The sequence below is a fragment of the Camelina sativa genome, chromosome 12 (genome assembly GCF_030686135.1).
Source record: "Camelina sativa cultivar CO46 ecotype springtype chromosome 12, ASM3068613v1".
Taxonomy (NCBI): domain Eukaryota; kingdom Viridiplantae; phylum Streptophyta; class Magnoliopsida; order Brassicales; family Brassicaceae; genus Camelina; species Camelina sativa.
The window spans coordinates 2,479,534-2,494,994 of record NC_141891.1 but is presented as its reverse complement, the minus strand read 5'-3'; the positions used below and the strand labels follow the sequence as shown (position 1 = coordinate 2,494,994).

General features: G+C 34.5%; 3 protein-coding genes across 3 annotated transcripts; 1 reads left to right on the top strand and 2 right to left on the bottom strand.

The window, feature by feature from the left end:
* The first annotated feature begins 2,356 nt into the window (after nt 1-2,356).
* On the top strand, nt 2,357-4,192 carry LOC104729711 (basic leucine zipper 19-like). Its single transcript, XM_010448703.2, has 2 exons — nt 2,357-3,709; nt 3,921-4,192. Exons 1-2 carry the CDS (start codon nt 2,953-2,955, stop codon nt 3,947-3,949), a joined length of 786 nt encoding a protein of 261 aa, XP_010447005.1. The 5' UTR covers nt 2,357-2,952; the 3' UTR covers nt 3,950-4,192.
* Nucleotides 4,193-4,793: 601 nt separating this feature from the next.
* On the bottom strand, nt 4,794-7,061 carry LOC104729710 (WD-40 repeat-containing protein MSI3). The gene is made up of 6 exons (XM_010448702.3): nt 6,523-7,061; nt 6,032-6,355; nt 5,790-5,933; nt 5,457-5,581; nt 5,254-5,349; nt 4,794-5,166 (listed from the first exon to the last, which is right to left on the bottom strand). Exons 1-6 carry the CDS (start codon nt 6,841-6,843, stop codon nt 4,929-4,931), a joined length of 1,248 nt encoding a protein of 415 aa, XP_010447004.1. The 5' UTR covers nt 6,844-7,061; the 3' UTR covers nt 4,794-4,928.
* Nucleotides 7,062-7,870: 809 nt separating this feature from the next.
* On the bottom strand, nt 7,871-8,996 carry LOC104729708 (heavy metal-associated isoprenylated plant protein 25). The gene is made up of 2 exons (XM_010448701.3): nt 8,525-8,996; nt 7,871-8,417 (listed from the first exon to the last, which is right to left on the bottom strand). Exons 1-2 carry the CDS (start codon nt 8,597-8,599, stop codon nt 8,031-8,033), a joined length of 462 nt encoding a protein of 153 aa, XP_010447003.1. The 5' UTR covers nt 8,600-8,996; the 3' UTR covers nt 7,871-8,030.
* Nucleotides 8,997-15,461: the final 6,465 nt, after the last annotated feature.

The window sequence follows — 15,461 nt, the reverse complement described above, 5'->3', positions numbered from 1 at the left end:
GTTGGCCAAATTGTAGTTGCGAAAGTGATTTTACAATATTTTAGTTACTTACACAACTAACATATAAAAGTAAAAATAGTATAATTTTATGACATTTTCATCATCAATTATGCATATATAAAAACGTTTGTTTTTATATATGCACAAAATTAATTTGATACAAGCTTATTTATTTGTTTCCCTAAATTAACATCAAAAATTAAAAAATTCTGTTTAAAAAAAACCAACTTAAAAGAATTTATTTATGGACATGTTACTAAATAAATAGGACGGAATACTAACTTTATAAGGAACTATGTTTGATTTTATTCAAATATTCTATATATACAACTCTTCTTGAAGCAAACTTAATTTCTCTAAAAAAATCTGTTTTTTTTTTTTTTTTCTTTCTAAATGATGCCTTGAGACATGCCACATTCTGTCTATATATATTTGTCCGTATTCGAATTCAGATTGCTTAAAATCTTTTAAAGTGACCATTTCATGAATCGTATTGAAAAGAGATTATGTCATTTGTTTGGACTTTCATAACATATCGTATTATTTGTAACTATATTCATTAGCTTTCATGTATACGTTAACTAGTTTATGCTAACTTATTTGGCGCTTACGAGTCTGCATAAAATTTAAAAAACAAAATAATGGTAATGTTGTGGACTATAATGGTTAGTATAATTAGGATATTATTTGATATGTTATTAACTAGAATCGGGATATTTAAAGTCAAATAAGAGGAGAATGGTCTACAAAAGTGAAATTGACACGTACACATAATTCGATTTGAGCATCTTGGCTAGTTTCTTTCCAATCCTCCTAGCTAGAGAGACCTCTGTATTTCATGAATTTAGAGCATCTTACTGTCGCCTAACATTTACATTTAAGCGTCGTCTATATAGGAGTTTAGAACAAATTGTAAAACAATAGTGTTTATAGGTTCAAGAGGATTTTTCTTTTTCTTTTTCTAGTATGGTTAATGATATTTTTTTTTCCAAATGCTTCCACATTATTTAATATGAATGTAGTCTACAATTTGTATATAATCTAAACAGTTTGTATATAAATGTAAACTTAGTCGTTATAATCCTAATATTATGTTTAGCTAGTGAAATTATACCTCATGTAGAGATAACCAATAGAATCAGATTAGACAAAACCATTGAGAAAAAAATCGATAAACCTGAATATTATTCGATATGTGGAATCATTACATTCTGAATTTCTGATGTGCAGTAGTATGAAGGTCCTTTTCACAAATCTATCTATATATATCTATAACTTAAAGAGGCTTTAAACAGATCTGAAATGATCATCATGTACCCATTTGGTAACAAAGAACGAGTTAATGGTTAAAAACGGAGGAAGAAACCAAAAAACATAGAGAATATCGAATAAATATATATAAATGATTTAAGTACTCCCACTAGCCAAAAGAAATAGAATTGTTGCATTAAACCTTTTTTATATAATTTTAAAAATATATAAAGTACAAACCCTAAAAGAAAGCTACATCTTTCACGATCACTGATGTTTACATCAATCAACTATTTAAGTAATACAAGCTTTCCAAAAGAGAGAAAAGATAACAAGTTGATAATAGTAGTAGATGGTGATTATTATTGATTATACGATCAAATTTTTATTTTTTTTCAATCAAGAAAAAAATAAAGTAGATCTGGTGTCTGGTGATAAAAAAAAAAATCTATTTGATTTTTTAAAACCACAAAAGATGTATTTGTTTTCTTATAACGACGTGGAACCTAGTTGTCTTATAATCATATGAATTTACAACAATAACATATTTGGAATTTTACAATATCTAGAGAATATAAATTAACTAATAATAAAAATATTCAACTTCTTCTTGCCAATAATTAGTATTCCGTTTTGAGAAAAAAAAAAAACACATATTATAAACGTCCAAGGCTAATATACTTTTACGGGTTTCTACATTTTTTTTGGTCGATGTCTCAAAATATTTGTGTTTTGGTAGACAAAAAGAAAAAGAAAAGCAAAAATATAACGAAGATAAATTGGTACCAGTTATATAGCTCTAGGTTTTTTAGCTGTATTTGTAGAAATTTGGCTTTGATTTTCTAAAATAAGAACATGATTGGTGAAAATTAGTTGTGTCATGTGTATAATTTTTTTTTATAAATAGCCAGCAAAGACCAAGTTCTGAAATTGGACAAGACTAAATAAAAGAAACAAAAATGAGAAAAAACAAATAAACGTCCGTACTTGAGAAATTATTGTTTCTTTTTCAAGTCAATGCTCTTAATTTATTTAGTTTTGTTTTGTTTTCTCATGTAACTTGTTGGTACATCCCATATTATTAGTCTTATATTAGTATGATGATAATACAAAGTTTTGAGTCTTCTTAATTATAAAATTAATTAATATAAAAAAGATGCTGAGCTCCAATCACGTTCGAAATTAAAATTAATTTTGGGTTAATAATTTAAAAAAAAAAAAGGAATCTGTGCAACTCGAAATCGTTATCGTACGTCCATGTCTTTTCTCCGGCCACCGAAACGATGCCATCTGTTTTGTGCGTCTTCTTCTTCTTTATAAACCATACGTCTTCGTCCTTCTTCCTTTCACCTCTTTTTCGACTCTATTATTAAAACTCGAGCTCTCCCTTATTCCATCACTCTTCTTAAACACAAACAAAAAAATTCGATCTTTAGGGTTTTGCTTCGATCCCGCTTAGTCAGCTTCGGCGTAAAGGTACGGGCTTTATCCTCAATTAGAGGATCGGGTGTTTGAATCTAGCAGAATTTGAGTATCCTCTGTAGCTGAATTGCTCGAATTGCTGTGAAATTAGGGATTTTTATTGATTCACGAGCTCGAGATTTGATTTTGGGAAAGTATCGATTTTTTTTTGTGTGTTGGTGAGGTCAATTAAAGAGAAAAGGTTGATTTTGTTTTGTGGTGGGTGGGTTTGTTTTAGTAATGGAGGACGGTGAGCTTGAATTCTCGAATCAGGAAGTGTTTTCGAGTTCGGATATGGGTGAGTTACCACCTAGCAACTGTTCGATGGATAGTTTCTTTGATGGGCTTTTGATGGATACTACTACTACTAATGCTGCTTGTACCCACACTCACACCTGTAACCCCACGGGACCAGAGAATACCCATACTCACACGTGTTTCCATGTCCACACCAAGATTCTTCCTGATGAGAGCGATGAGAAAGTTTCCACTGATGATACAGCTGAGTCTTGTGGGAAAAAGGGTGAGAAGAGACCTTTGGGGAACCGAGAAGCTGTTAGGAAGTATAGAGAGAAGAAGAAGGCTAAAGCTGCTTCCTTGGAGGACGAGGTGGCAAGGCTTAGGGCGGTCAATCAGCAGCTGGTGAAGAGGTTGCAAAATCAGGCTACCTTGGAAGCTGAGGTCTCAAGGCTTAAGTGTTTGCTTGTTGATTTAAGAGGAAGGATTGATGGGGAGATTGGATCTTTTCCTTATCAGAAGCCTAATATTCCCTCTTTCTCCCACATGATGAATCCGTGTAATGTACAATGCGATGATGAAGTTTACTGCCCTCAGAATGGGTTTGGAGGGAATAACCAAGAAGGTGCATCTATCAATGACCAAGGGCTGGGTGGTTGTGATTTTGATCAGCTACAATGCTTGGCTAATCAGAACTTAGGTGGGAATGTAAACGGATCATTCAACAATGCCAATGCACCTGTCTCGAATAAGAGAAAAGGTGGCACTTTTATACCTTCCAGTTTTCTATTTAAATCGTTTTGATTTTAGGGGTAACTGTGGAAATCCGGAGGTTATTTTACTTACTCTGATTATTGGTCAACTCTAGCCTTGTATGTTTTATGTAACGTGAAGCAGATTCTTGATGTTCTCCTTTAGTTTGTTTCATAGAATTGGTATGAACTCACTTATGTTTTTTTCTCATTGTTTAGGTGGACATCGCGCATCAAGAGCTGTTTGAAGTACCATCAAGCTTGTACCATCTATTTCCACCAGCATAGATATTGTATTCCAAATAAGTTATAGAGTTTAGCTGCAGCATCAGCTCCGCTCAGGTTCCTTTGTGTTCTCACAGGTTCCTTTGTGTTCTCATTTTTGTTTTTTTGTTCTCTGACTCTGTTTACCTACCATTGTATTTCCTTGTTGAGCTTGCCGAACTAGAAGGATGATATTGTTAATACAAACTCAAATATTTTGTGTGCTCCTGCCATTTGTTTCCATACTTGAGTTGCTTCTTCTTAAGCTTGTGTCGAAGAAGTTGATTGAATATTGGCTCTGTGCATGGCAAGTAGCAGTTGTTTGGCTACAGAAGTTGTTGATGAGATGCATGAAGTTTTATTAAACTGCTGAATTACAGCTTTAAGGAGTTGGTGGGGAGTGAGTGTCTTTATGGCCCGAGTGAGATCTCTGGACAGGTGAGTTATAAAAGATTCACTTCCTGAGATCTCCTACCTTATATGCTTTAAAGAGAACAACTATACTTGAGGATTCTTGAATCTTATTGAATAGTACCCAGGTTTGGTAGTAAAGGCAGGATTTCGATTTCCCGTTAAGCATCATGTTGTTTGGTGAAGAACAAGGTATGCCCATGAAGCAGAATGTTTTTGTACTTCGAGCTTGAGGTGGCTGTCTCAGTGTCTCTGTTCTAGCCTAACTGTAACATTGCAATGTTTTTACAATTGTGATCCCAAGTTGCTTAGCAAACCCTTTTGTTGACTTCTATGGGATTTATAGTTTTAACTTTTATTTGATCTAATCCCAGAATCAGGCTGTAGTTTATTGTAAATCTCAAGAATCATAGCATATGTCCTGGAAAAACAATTATTTCGTACTTAGGGTAGTGCATACACCAAACTTGTTTAATATATATATTGGCTCAACCACGTTAACAACAACAGTTACCATCATCAACCAAAAGACTTAATAATCATTTCTGGTTTTCATTGTGCATTTTGGTTGCCTTCTTCATCATCATCCTCATCATCTTCGCGGTAGATGCTTTCCGCCATTTGCCAGACTTGAAGACTGTTGTCTTCAGCTACACTTGAGATGACCAAAGGCTCGTCTTTGTTCCAGGCAAAGTCTGATATCTTGGCCTTGTGGCCTCCATGAGAGAAGAGCAGCTCAGGTGGACCATCTTCTGCATCCAACTCTATTTCAAGCTGCTCATCCCCGACCCTGAACAATCCACCCAGCTTTTTTAACTAATCCAACTTCAATCTTGAATCAAAAAAATAAGAGAAATATTGAATATTGATTATGTACCTGTTGATATCCCAGACCATGAGTCTTCGGTCCTCACCAGAAGATGCAAGCACTGTTTCATGATTGGGATCCCACTCCACTTGGAAAACTTCTCCCCTGTAACAAAGCCCTCCCAATCCTCAGTTCTTAACATTTGATTCAATAAATTTAGAAGAAGCATATAGACGCTGTTAAGAAAGTGAGAAACTGTGAGAGAGGCATACTCGTGTCTGCTCAGAACATGTAATGGTGCAGTAAGCTTGCGAAGGTCAAACAAGGCGACAGTCGAATCTGAGGAGGCTGTGGCTAATACCCATTCATTAAAGGGATTGAAAGCAAGATAGTTTATCTGCAAACACACAAAATAGTGAAGAATGGTCACGGAGAATGTCAATTGAAGAGTCTGTTCAGGGTCTACACAGCCAAGCTGGCATGTCTGAGAAATTCTCCACTCATAACTTCAAAATATCTACACAAACCTCGGTTACATAATAATTATCCTCTGATTCGCAGATTAGATATAAGAGCGAGGTAGAAAGTTATAAGATGGTTTATACCTCTCTCTCGTGAACTTTGACTTGGTGTTGCATTTGGTTTGTCCGTAAGTCCCATATCACCAGTTGACAATCACCACCCGCAGAACCGAATATGTTCTCATTCTTCATGTGCCATGCTACATCTTCGATGATGCTTTGATGTCCCTAAAACAATGCCACAGGGACAAAATCAGATGCAACAATCCCATATCCTCTGTGATCATCCAGGAAAAAAACAAAAAACAAAGTTACTCTCAACTTACCTCATACACATGCATAGGGTTCAAAACCTTATCATCGGCAGTAGCTGAAACATCCCAGAGGCAGATTTTCCGATCTTGTGAGCCACTCAAAAGATAACCTTCCTTGAAGGAGCTCCAAGCCAACCCATAACCTTCATCTTCATGTCCCATTAGCCTGAGATCAGGATCACACTCACTAGTCTGAGGCTTTGCACAGAGTCTGGCGTAATCAAAGAGTAACACCTCAGACCCACTCGTTTTAGCACCCACAAGAGTTGGCTTTTGTGGCATACACCGAGCTCTGTTCACTTCTCCATCAACACGTATCTTCTGCTTTATCTCCACCTGAAAAAGATAGCTTCTCAATAACATCAGTCTCTAATAGTAATGATCTGTTCTGAGCTATTGATTCCATCCTCACTCTAATCTAGTAATTTCGTCGAACACTTGGTGTGCACTAAATACAACACATAAAAAAAAAAGTGAAGAATCCTCCAGGAGGAGTCAAATACCTTAGGGACGATAGGATCTTGATCTCGTCCGCCTAATCCTGGTTCAGCGTCAGGTGTCGGGATAACGACGTCAGCGACCATTAGAAAATCCTGGGCACCACCAGAGGTATGGGTGCCGAGTATAAGCTTATGGACGGCAAAGGAAGGATCTTTCGCATACGGAATCGGATTAGAAGGAACCCAATGAAGAGTTAGAGATGGCCATTCGAGCGGATGAGAGATCATAAGGTCGTAGAGAAATGGTGTGTTCCTTTTCCAAATAGAGAAGTCTTCTTCTACCTGATCCATTCCCGGTTCTTCTTTACCCTCTTCTGCCGCCATAATCTCTCTCTCGATTCGTTGTTCTTCTTCTCTCCTCTTGAGGTTTTTTTTTTCTGGTACACTTTTTCCCGCCTAAAAAGAGGTAGAGAGATGGAGGGAGAGAGATGGAGGCGGGTTATGAAATAGCTCAAAATGCTGTTTCAGTTTTAAAGAAGTAAACGTTGTGCCGTTTAGTTATATACAAAACAGCAGACATTGTGTTTCAGTAATGTAGGGACGAGCTCTCTTATGAAAGTACCAGTTATTATAGCTGAAAGGCTGAAAATTGAAATAGTATTGGGCTTTTATAGGCTGATAGGCCCACTAAGGCTCCACTCCATTTCCTAGTTTCCTAATACTTATTTACATATAAAAAAACTTAAATGTTGGGTTTTTAAACTAATGATTATCGTGAAAACCACTGTGATCTAGCTAGTAATTTTAATCAAGAGTTTAGTGGTTTGACATTAAAAGTACGAATTGTTGCATATCAATGAAGACAAAAGTCTCCAACGTAATGCGAGCAATCAAATCCACATTTTAAAGACAAAAAAAAAGCTTTAAGAGAAAAATCCAACTTGCAACCCACACTTATAAAGTTTAGCACCGAACACGCTATTGTTGTCTTGTCTAATCTAAACCAACGCTTTGTGACAATTAGTGACAACTACTAAACTAATAATTTTCCACTTCATCATGCATGTCTAATGATTAAATTAGCACCGCAAAGCTATCAAATTTTGCATTATCGTTTCGTTATTAGTCAATTTCACCCAACTAATAGGCCCAAAGGGTAACAAACTATGAACTTAATTTCTTCATTCTTATAGTACGACAAGATTACTTTTTCTTCCCTTCCAGAGTTATTTGGGCAGTTTACCATTGTATCATGCATCATAGTTTTAATTTCATATATTCTATTGTTATAAAGTCAAGTCAATGTAGCTTTTCCATTAATTTTGTTGTACATATTATCTCACAAATTAAATTGTAAGTTTTTTCCGTTAACTCACAAATTATTTTATAATCAGTTTGTTTACTTAACATATATCAAAATCAAACATAATCAATTCATGTGAACATACAGTTTAATTACATTTTTTTTCTCGTTCTTATCTTTTAACACATCCGATGAAACCAACATACACAAACATCAACATCGGAATAAAACAAATCCAAGTGAACAACAACAAAAAAGGGAAATAAAATCACATAATAACACAAGCGGAGGCGTTCTCGTCGCTAAACGCCGTAGTATAACGAACCTCAGTAGAGCTAGCACGTGCTAGCCGTGATACGTGTGGATCATACTCGGTGTTCCTAACGTAACCTCTCGGGGCTCTGTTATCGTACACACCAGACGCATAAGGATGAGCCACAACGTCGTAAGGAACGAAAGGATATAGCTCGGCTCTTTTGCCGGTCCGGTGAATGATCCGAGCCACCACTTTGTTTGGCTCAACGTACCCTGTTACTGTCACTTTCTGAGCATTTGCCTCGATGGTTACATCTCTCACTCCTTTCATTCCTTCTAAGGCTCTCCTCACTTTCCTCTCGCATCCTTCACAATCTATCAAAACCCTCACATCCACCGTCTAGTAATATTTTCCAACCATAACATGTTTTATTATTTATATTAAAAAAAAGATTTGATTATAGATAAACGTAACTATATATGAATGGATATTGAGCTTAAAATTACCTGTAGACTTTTGTGTCTCCTGGAGCTTCCATGAGAGCAATCGAAATATTCAGAGACGTGATCAAGAACACCCATTTTTCTTCTTTTCTTGGTTTGGCGGAAAAAATAAGAGTTAGATATATCCTTTGAAGTTTTTGAGATATATGATATGGTTTTGTTTTGTTATTGTCAGCATAAAAATTGAGTTTAAAATGTTGAAAATTCGACCTACCAAACTCTATAAGTAGTTTTCGACCATATATTTTAGTTTTATATGCTGATATTTTGTATCAAACTTCAGTGAGTCGTGTGTGAGTTTGACTCTCGAACAGCAGGAAAAGCCAATATATATTATACATTATGTGTGTGTTCCATATAACGACTTTATTCTATATAGGTCGCTTTTGTTATACATGCATCTTTAGACTCTAGTGTGGCAATTATTAAACTTGACAGATAGACGAAATGGACATTTGTAATACAATTCATGTTTGCTATTGAACGAAATAATAGTTTTGAATTTATATATCTGTTTTCGCAATTATATCAAATCTGACTAAACAATTAGATAAGTGATGAAAAATTTTCGGATTGGAAGTTGGAATCTCTGCTCATGTTACGTAATGGTGGACCACTCTTGACATGTTTATGCACAAACAAGAGTGTATAAATGTTTCATCATCATCTTTTTGTTATGGTTTCAAAATTTAAGAAAACATCGAACTTTTTCCTTCTAACAACAGATCATAAAACCACATCTCATTTTCAATCTTCTTTTAAAATAATTTCTATAGTTTCACAATTTTAGTATTATAAATGAAGATAACCACTTGGTTCATAGTAAGTTAAAAAAAAAAAAAAAAAAGCAAGCTTGGTGGGGAGCTCAATAAGAGTTTCAGATGTAATATTATATTCACAATATCTAAGTTGGTTAGTTGTTACTTTTGTTACTTAATAAGTTAATAGTTACTACAATGTGAACGAGATATCTGATGATGTAACGAGTTTGTCATCACAAAGATTCATATAAATGGGAAATCGGGAACATGTGTCTGTGTATGTATCTACAACTCCTAATTGGTTTCACGTTATCCGCATTGAAAGTAATCTAGACGCAAGTTGATAGAAGATTCTGGTACATGATATAAATCGTCTTACTCTTACATAATATTAGAAATAAACCCCATATTTCCTCGTCTTGACATCAAATGCTTTTTACAAATTAGGCCTGAAAGAATTTTATAGTACTAATAAAAAAACACAAAACCCAAATTGGTAAAGAATTTACTATGCATGGATAGGTACAGCTATAATACGGATCTACTTCAAATTTGTGGGGACGATGTCCCAGATAAGACTATGTGCAACGGCGTACACTTTGATCGTCCCTCGGTTTTTTCTGATTTTAAATAAATCAAAAAAAGCTTAATATCAAAGCAACGATTCTTATTTTGGGACGTTTTTCGTCCGTCCATTTGGACACGTGGTTTATTGTGATTAGTAGTAGAATTTTGCTAGAGTTAAAACAAAACAATTTCGCGAGAGAAGGTTGTCGACTTCTTTCTTCTGTCTAGACGGCGACGATTTCCCGAAACCGATCCTCTCCATGTAAGCCCTTGCTCCTCTTCTCTCTCTCAAATCCAATCCCCTCTCTGTTTCCCTCTATCTTCTCCCTCTCAATCTTCCTTCATCTCTTGCCCTTTCGTTTGGTTCACTAGCTTTCTCTATATCATCTGATACCCTTTCGTTAGCAAAAGCGGTGGTGGTGCTTCTACTTATTATTCCGACGATTTCGATAGAGATTGGATCCATAAAGTTGTTCAGAATGATCTGTGGGATGATCCCGGAATCGAAAAGCTTCTTGATTTGACATCAGCTCCGATTTGGGTTCTGGTTGAATTGAAAGAAGACCCGAAATTAGCTTTCAAATTCTTCAAATGGTCGATGAACCGTGATGGGTTTAAGCACACCTTAGAATCGTACTGTATAGTAGCTCACATTCTGTTTTGTGCTAGAATGTATTACGATGCTAATAGTATCCTTAGAGAGATGGTTTTGTCTAAGAAGGCTGATGAATCTTCGGACTGCTATGTTTTTGATTTTCTGTGATCTACGAGGAATGTGTGTGTTCCTGGTTTTGGAGTGTTTGATGCTTTGTTTAGTGTTTTGATTGATTTAGGAATGCTTGAGGAAGCTTTCCTGTGTTTCTCAAAGATGAAGAGATTTAAGGTTTTCCCAAAAACCAGGTCTTGCAATGGTTTATTGCATACATTTGATCCCGTCAGCACCAGAAAACGTGGATGGAAAACGACTGATTACACCTCAGGTTAGAATTTTTCCAAAGCACACAACAAACATCATCTGTTTCTCTACCTAGCACCGTAGTTTAACGTTCCTTTTTACCAAAACATAGATACAAGGCAACCGAGGATTGACCCGGCAACGCAACAAGGATTTATTAATAGAAGGTATACCACACTTTTTCTGATTCTTTACATCTCGTGGTACAGGCTTAAGGGACAAACATCAACTGCACACACAAAAACTCTGTTAGTTGCGCATTTTCTCCTAGTTGGAAAATCAAAGAAAAGAAAAGAAAAACAAGATTTGGTTTCTTTACTGAATCATGCAGAAGAGGAAGCCAGAATCGTTGAGGAGTAGAAGGGCTCTTCATTAGCTGCAGTCATTCAAATGGCATTAATTTCCAATAACTCAGAGGAGAAAAAAATGAGTTAAGAGAGAGATGTTGTACTACACACCGATACAAGTCTCTCCACGGCTTCATGAGCTGCATCTATACTTTTTCCATCATGGACTAGCTTCAGTGATCTCTTGAAATCTCTATACCTGCAATATATGGAGATTAATAATGTTGGGGCAGAGTTTTACCAAAAAAACAAGTCATTTGCAAAGAGAGTGAGAGATGATTAATACTTGTAAAGAAAGTCGAGACCACCAGAGATCTTTGATTCCGAGCCCAGCAACTCGATCAGGCCTTCCCATTGCTGCATGTATGAAATGTAACAATATCATCTAGTGCACAGGTAGAAACAGATAGTGGTGTTTGTATGTCAATGTTAATGTTATAACAATGTTAATGTTATAACAATGTTAATGTTAAATTTATGTTAATTTGTATGTTAATGTTAATTTTTGTAACTTTTAAAATATTATTATTTTATTTAGGGGACCAAATACAAATAAACACCAATGCTTATACTTAAAATAAGAACCTTTCAAAATAATACTATTAAATTTGGGGGACCAAAATTGGTCCCTAACCAATGCCCATGCTCTAACAAAGCTAGTAAAAGAACTGAAACTCATTACTCATGGTATATGTTATACGAATTATACATCTAAAAGATTGCACAAAATCAATACTACTACTATGAATTGCATTTTTTTTTTTAGTTTTTTTTTTTTTATCATATTTCCTACAGATAAATTATTGTGAGAGTCGCACCCAAACCAACAAAATTTGAATGTGGCTAAAAACCATTGGGCAGTATTTGTTTCATATAAATCTGCATTCCAATATTGTTAGGTTTACAAAGAGTTTTATACACTTAAGAAGCCTAACAATTAGTTGGGAACAACTGAGGAGGAATATAAAAGAAACAAACACCCAACTCTATTCAGCCGAGCCATAATAATAATAATGGGCCCTTATTAGTGAAATCTCTGATGGGAAGGCCCATTATATATAAGATTATAAGATTATAGTTTGTGTTGAATATTCATTCGGTCCATTATGGTTCATCTTTTTCCGATGCAGCTTTTACTCTAAAACACTAAACTTAATCATACTAATATATGATGGATCTTTTATTTAGCAAATGGTGATTAGTTGGATGAATTAAATTAGGATAACTGTGTATTTTATCGAAAACACTTGTATGAGTTTTTATATTTCAACTGGGTACATTTTATTTAAAACAATTTTAATATTGTAAAGAAGAAAATGGAATCCAAACGATTTACAATTTCAACTTAAATTGTTACTAACTTTTAACTGTGCAGAATATAGTGGAATCCACTCCAAAAATTCAAAAAGAAGGAGAATCTATTTTTTTTTCTTCTTTTTTTTTACGGTGGTCCAAAAAACGATGTGAAAAAAAGCAATTCTTTTCCCTTGAAGAAAATTTCAACTTGTATGGTTAACCTTTAGAATTCTTCCTTTATAAACCACTACCTCATTACTAGTCCACACCTAGTCACACAGCCGTGTTAGTGCACGATGGATGAAAATGATACATTGTTTAGTTTTCTCTAATACCTTTTCATATGGTTTGTTTTTTATATAATTAAATAAATAAAATTTTAAGAATTAATGGAGTGGGACAAAGAAATGAGGGAGTAGAGGAACTATGAAGATAAGTCAAAATAAATAAGGAACCAAAAAATAGAAAAAAGAGAAGAGATTACGTAATTTATGTAGAAGTATGGAATATTGTGTTTGTGTGTGACAGGTCGTGGCCTCGATACTTTAAGCCCCCTCTTGGAAACAAGAACTAGTCCAGAGAAAAAGATATACTTATATACGTTACCAACAACTTCTTCTGCTTTTCTAAATATTTTCAATCCCATTAAATTATTACTACGTCTACACCGAAAGGAAAAACTAAACCGGGAAAGTGGGAATCATTCAATGCGTCTGTCCGATCATCCGGTTATTGCACGAATAAAGCTCACCATCCATCCATCCATCATCTCGAAGACAACTACTAAAATCATTATACCTAAAGAAAACTCTTTTCATGTACAAAGTCTACTAGGTCAGCTTTTATTATACGTTACCAAAATGGTCCATTGATTTAAATCAGTCAATTTGACGAAGAAAACAAATCAATCAATTTATTTATATATGAAGTGCTTGATTTGTCTAAGTTTGTTATTCGTGCCATGTATGTCGTATCAAAGCGGTCTTTCACGTTATACTCGGCCGACTTTTGTAAACAATTAATTATAATCAGTTTTAAGACTAAACGGATTAATAAAAGAAAAAAAAGCTAAAAGTCATATTTGGTCTTCAAAGTTCAAAGAAATGTAAAATCCGAATACATCGAATTTTGTATCATATGGAGAAAGGTATATATGCAATTAATATACTATGAAGAAAATTAAAAGGCTTGAGCATGATGATGAATCCTGTTTCGTAGTCAAAGTTGCACGAGAAATTTGTTGGAAATTAACTTTAAAATATTTTCTGTTTTTTGTTTTTTTTCTTTGGGTCCAAGGTGAAAATCTTTATCTGTTAAATGAATCTCATTGTCCTTTTTCTCTATTTTTATTTTTATGAAGAATAATAGTAATGTTTCCTGTAAAAAGAGGAAATAACAATGCTTTGCCTTCTGTCCATTTTTGTTGATTTTTCTCGAGAACAGAAGAGAAAGTGAAAAAGAAAACAAAGAGAAAAATAAAGGGAAGAGAAAGAACAGTTCACATGAGTTTCGTGTGTCGGTGTCCATCGTAGACTGTGACACGAAGCTGACACCTTTGCATGGCCACGGGAAACCACCCCCACTCTCTTAACCCTAATCTCTTTTCTCCTTTTTTGTTTCGTATCACTTTTTTAATCCCATTAATTTCTCATAGTAATAGTTAAATTGTTTTATAAAACAAATCCAGCGTTTTAAAATCAACAAAATGTGTTTCAATTTAGTGGTTTTCACTAACTCCGAAATCTATAATTTACTGGTTTTGTATCGTGAACTTTCTTTGTATGTATATCCATGTCGTAGATGTGTGGTTTGTGAAAGAGTTAATTATATATTTGGGCATTTATCGACGTGGACAATATAGACAGATTCGTATATCATTTAATCAGTTGGAACGATGGAGTATGGACCATGTGTTTACAACATATGCGACAATGCAGGATCTGTAATGCAGTCAATGATACCTTACATATGTAGGCATCGGTGAAATATATACTATTTTTTGGTTGTCCATATATCATACAACCTGGGAACTCGAACCCAAGTATTGTATATTATGTAATACATATATACTATATGTACGTAAATATACGTAATCTCTAACGTACGTCTAAATGTAATGTACATACTATATATTGGTACCCAATTCATAGGCCATAACGTAATATATATATGTATGGCTTTGAATGCGGTTGGTGATATCCGAACGTACCGAAGTCCGATAGCAAACGCCCATTGGCGACAGCGAGGGCCAAGGCTTATATTATCGCCTGCATGTGGACGTTATAGCTGATAATGATGCACAATCCTTTTTTGAACAAATTTTTTTAAAAATAGTATTTATCAACAAAAATTGGTGTAAATATTGCGTAGTATTGGTGGTGACTGAATTTTGTATTCTGTGTAACGGATTTAAAATTTGAATATCATTGCAATAGGTAGGACTATAGACAAAAATTATTCAATTGTATTTTATGTTGTCCCGTAGACTTTCTCAAGGAAAATATAGTAAAGGAATTAAAATGCTATATATATTTATTTGGTGTTTTAAAGTCTTTTCTGTATATTGACTGGTTAGCTAGTATATGATTTTTAGTGTATATGTAACTTTTACCATACATGTAAAAATATGAATATAAAAAAAATCTAAAATAGAACCAATATGTCTGAATTAAAAAAAAAAAAAAAAAAAAGATAAGTCGATAATCAAGGGAAAAAAAATAGAGCAATGGAGGAAAGTGATATAGCAGTTGTACGGGGTACGTAAGAGTAAGACAAGCTACGCAAAGAGGCAAATGCAAAAACCTTTGTTTCCTTTGCGTTTTCGAAAACGTACAATACCAACAGTCCCGTAATAGTTACAGTCTCTCTCTTTAATTATTAAGTGCTTGATATTTTTTTGTGTGTATTCATAATTTAGCGTGAAACCTAAGTTTTAAATTTGAAGTATAGTATGATTATTTCAATATGAGATACGTTAGAAATACGGAAACACGTTCTCGGTTTAATGTTTGAGA

Bases quoted from the DNA above. Each gene is read 5' to 3' on its own strand.
- LOC104729711 (XM_010448703.2), top strand. From the start codon at position 2,953: ATGGAGGACGGTGAGCTTGAATTCTCGAATCAGGAAGTGTTTTCGAGT. The intron at 3,710-3,920 runs GTGGCACTTTTA...CTCATTGTTTAG, and splicing joins TGTCTCGAATAAGAGAAAAG to GTGGACATCGCGCATCAAGA.
- LOC104729710 (XM_010448702.3), bottom strand. From the start codon at position 6,843: ATGGCGGCAGAAGAGGGTAAAGAAGAACCGGGAATGGATCAGGTAGAA. The intron at 6,356-6,522 runs GTATTTGACTCC...TATCTTTTTCAG, and splicing joins AAGATCCTATCGTCCCTAAG to GTGGAGATAAAGCAGAAGAT. The intron at 5,350-5,456 runs GTATGCCTCTCT...GCTTTGTTACAG, and splicing joins CATGTTCTGAGCAGACACGA to GGGAGAAGTTTTCCAAGTGG.
- LOC104729708 (XM_010448701.3), bottom strand. From the start codon at position 8,599: ATGGGTGTTCTTGATCACGTCTCTGAATATTTCGATTGCTCTCATGGA. The intron at 8,418-8,524 runs GTAATTTTAAGC...AAATATTACTAG, and splicing joins GGAGACACAAAAGTCTACAG to ACGGTGGATGTGAGGGTTTT.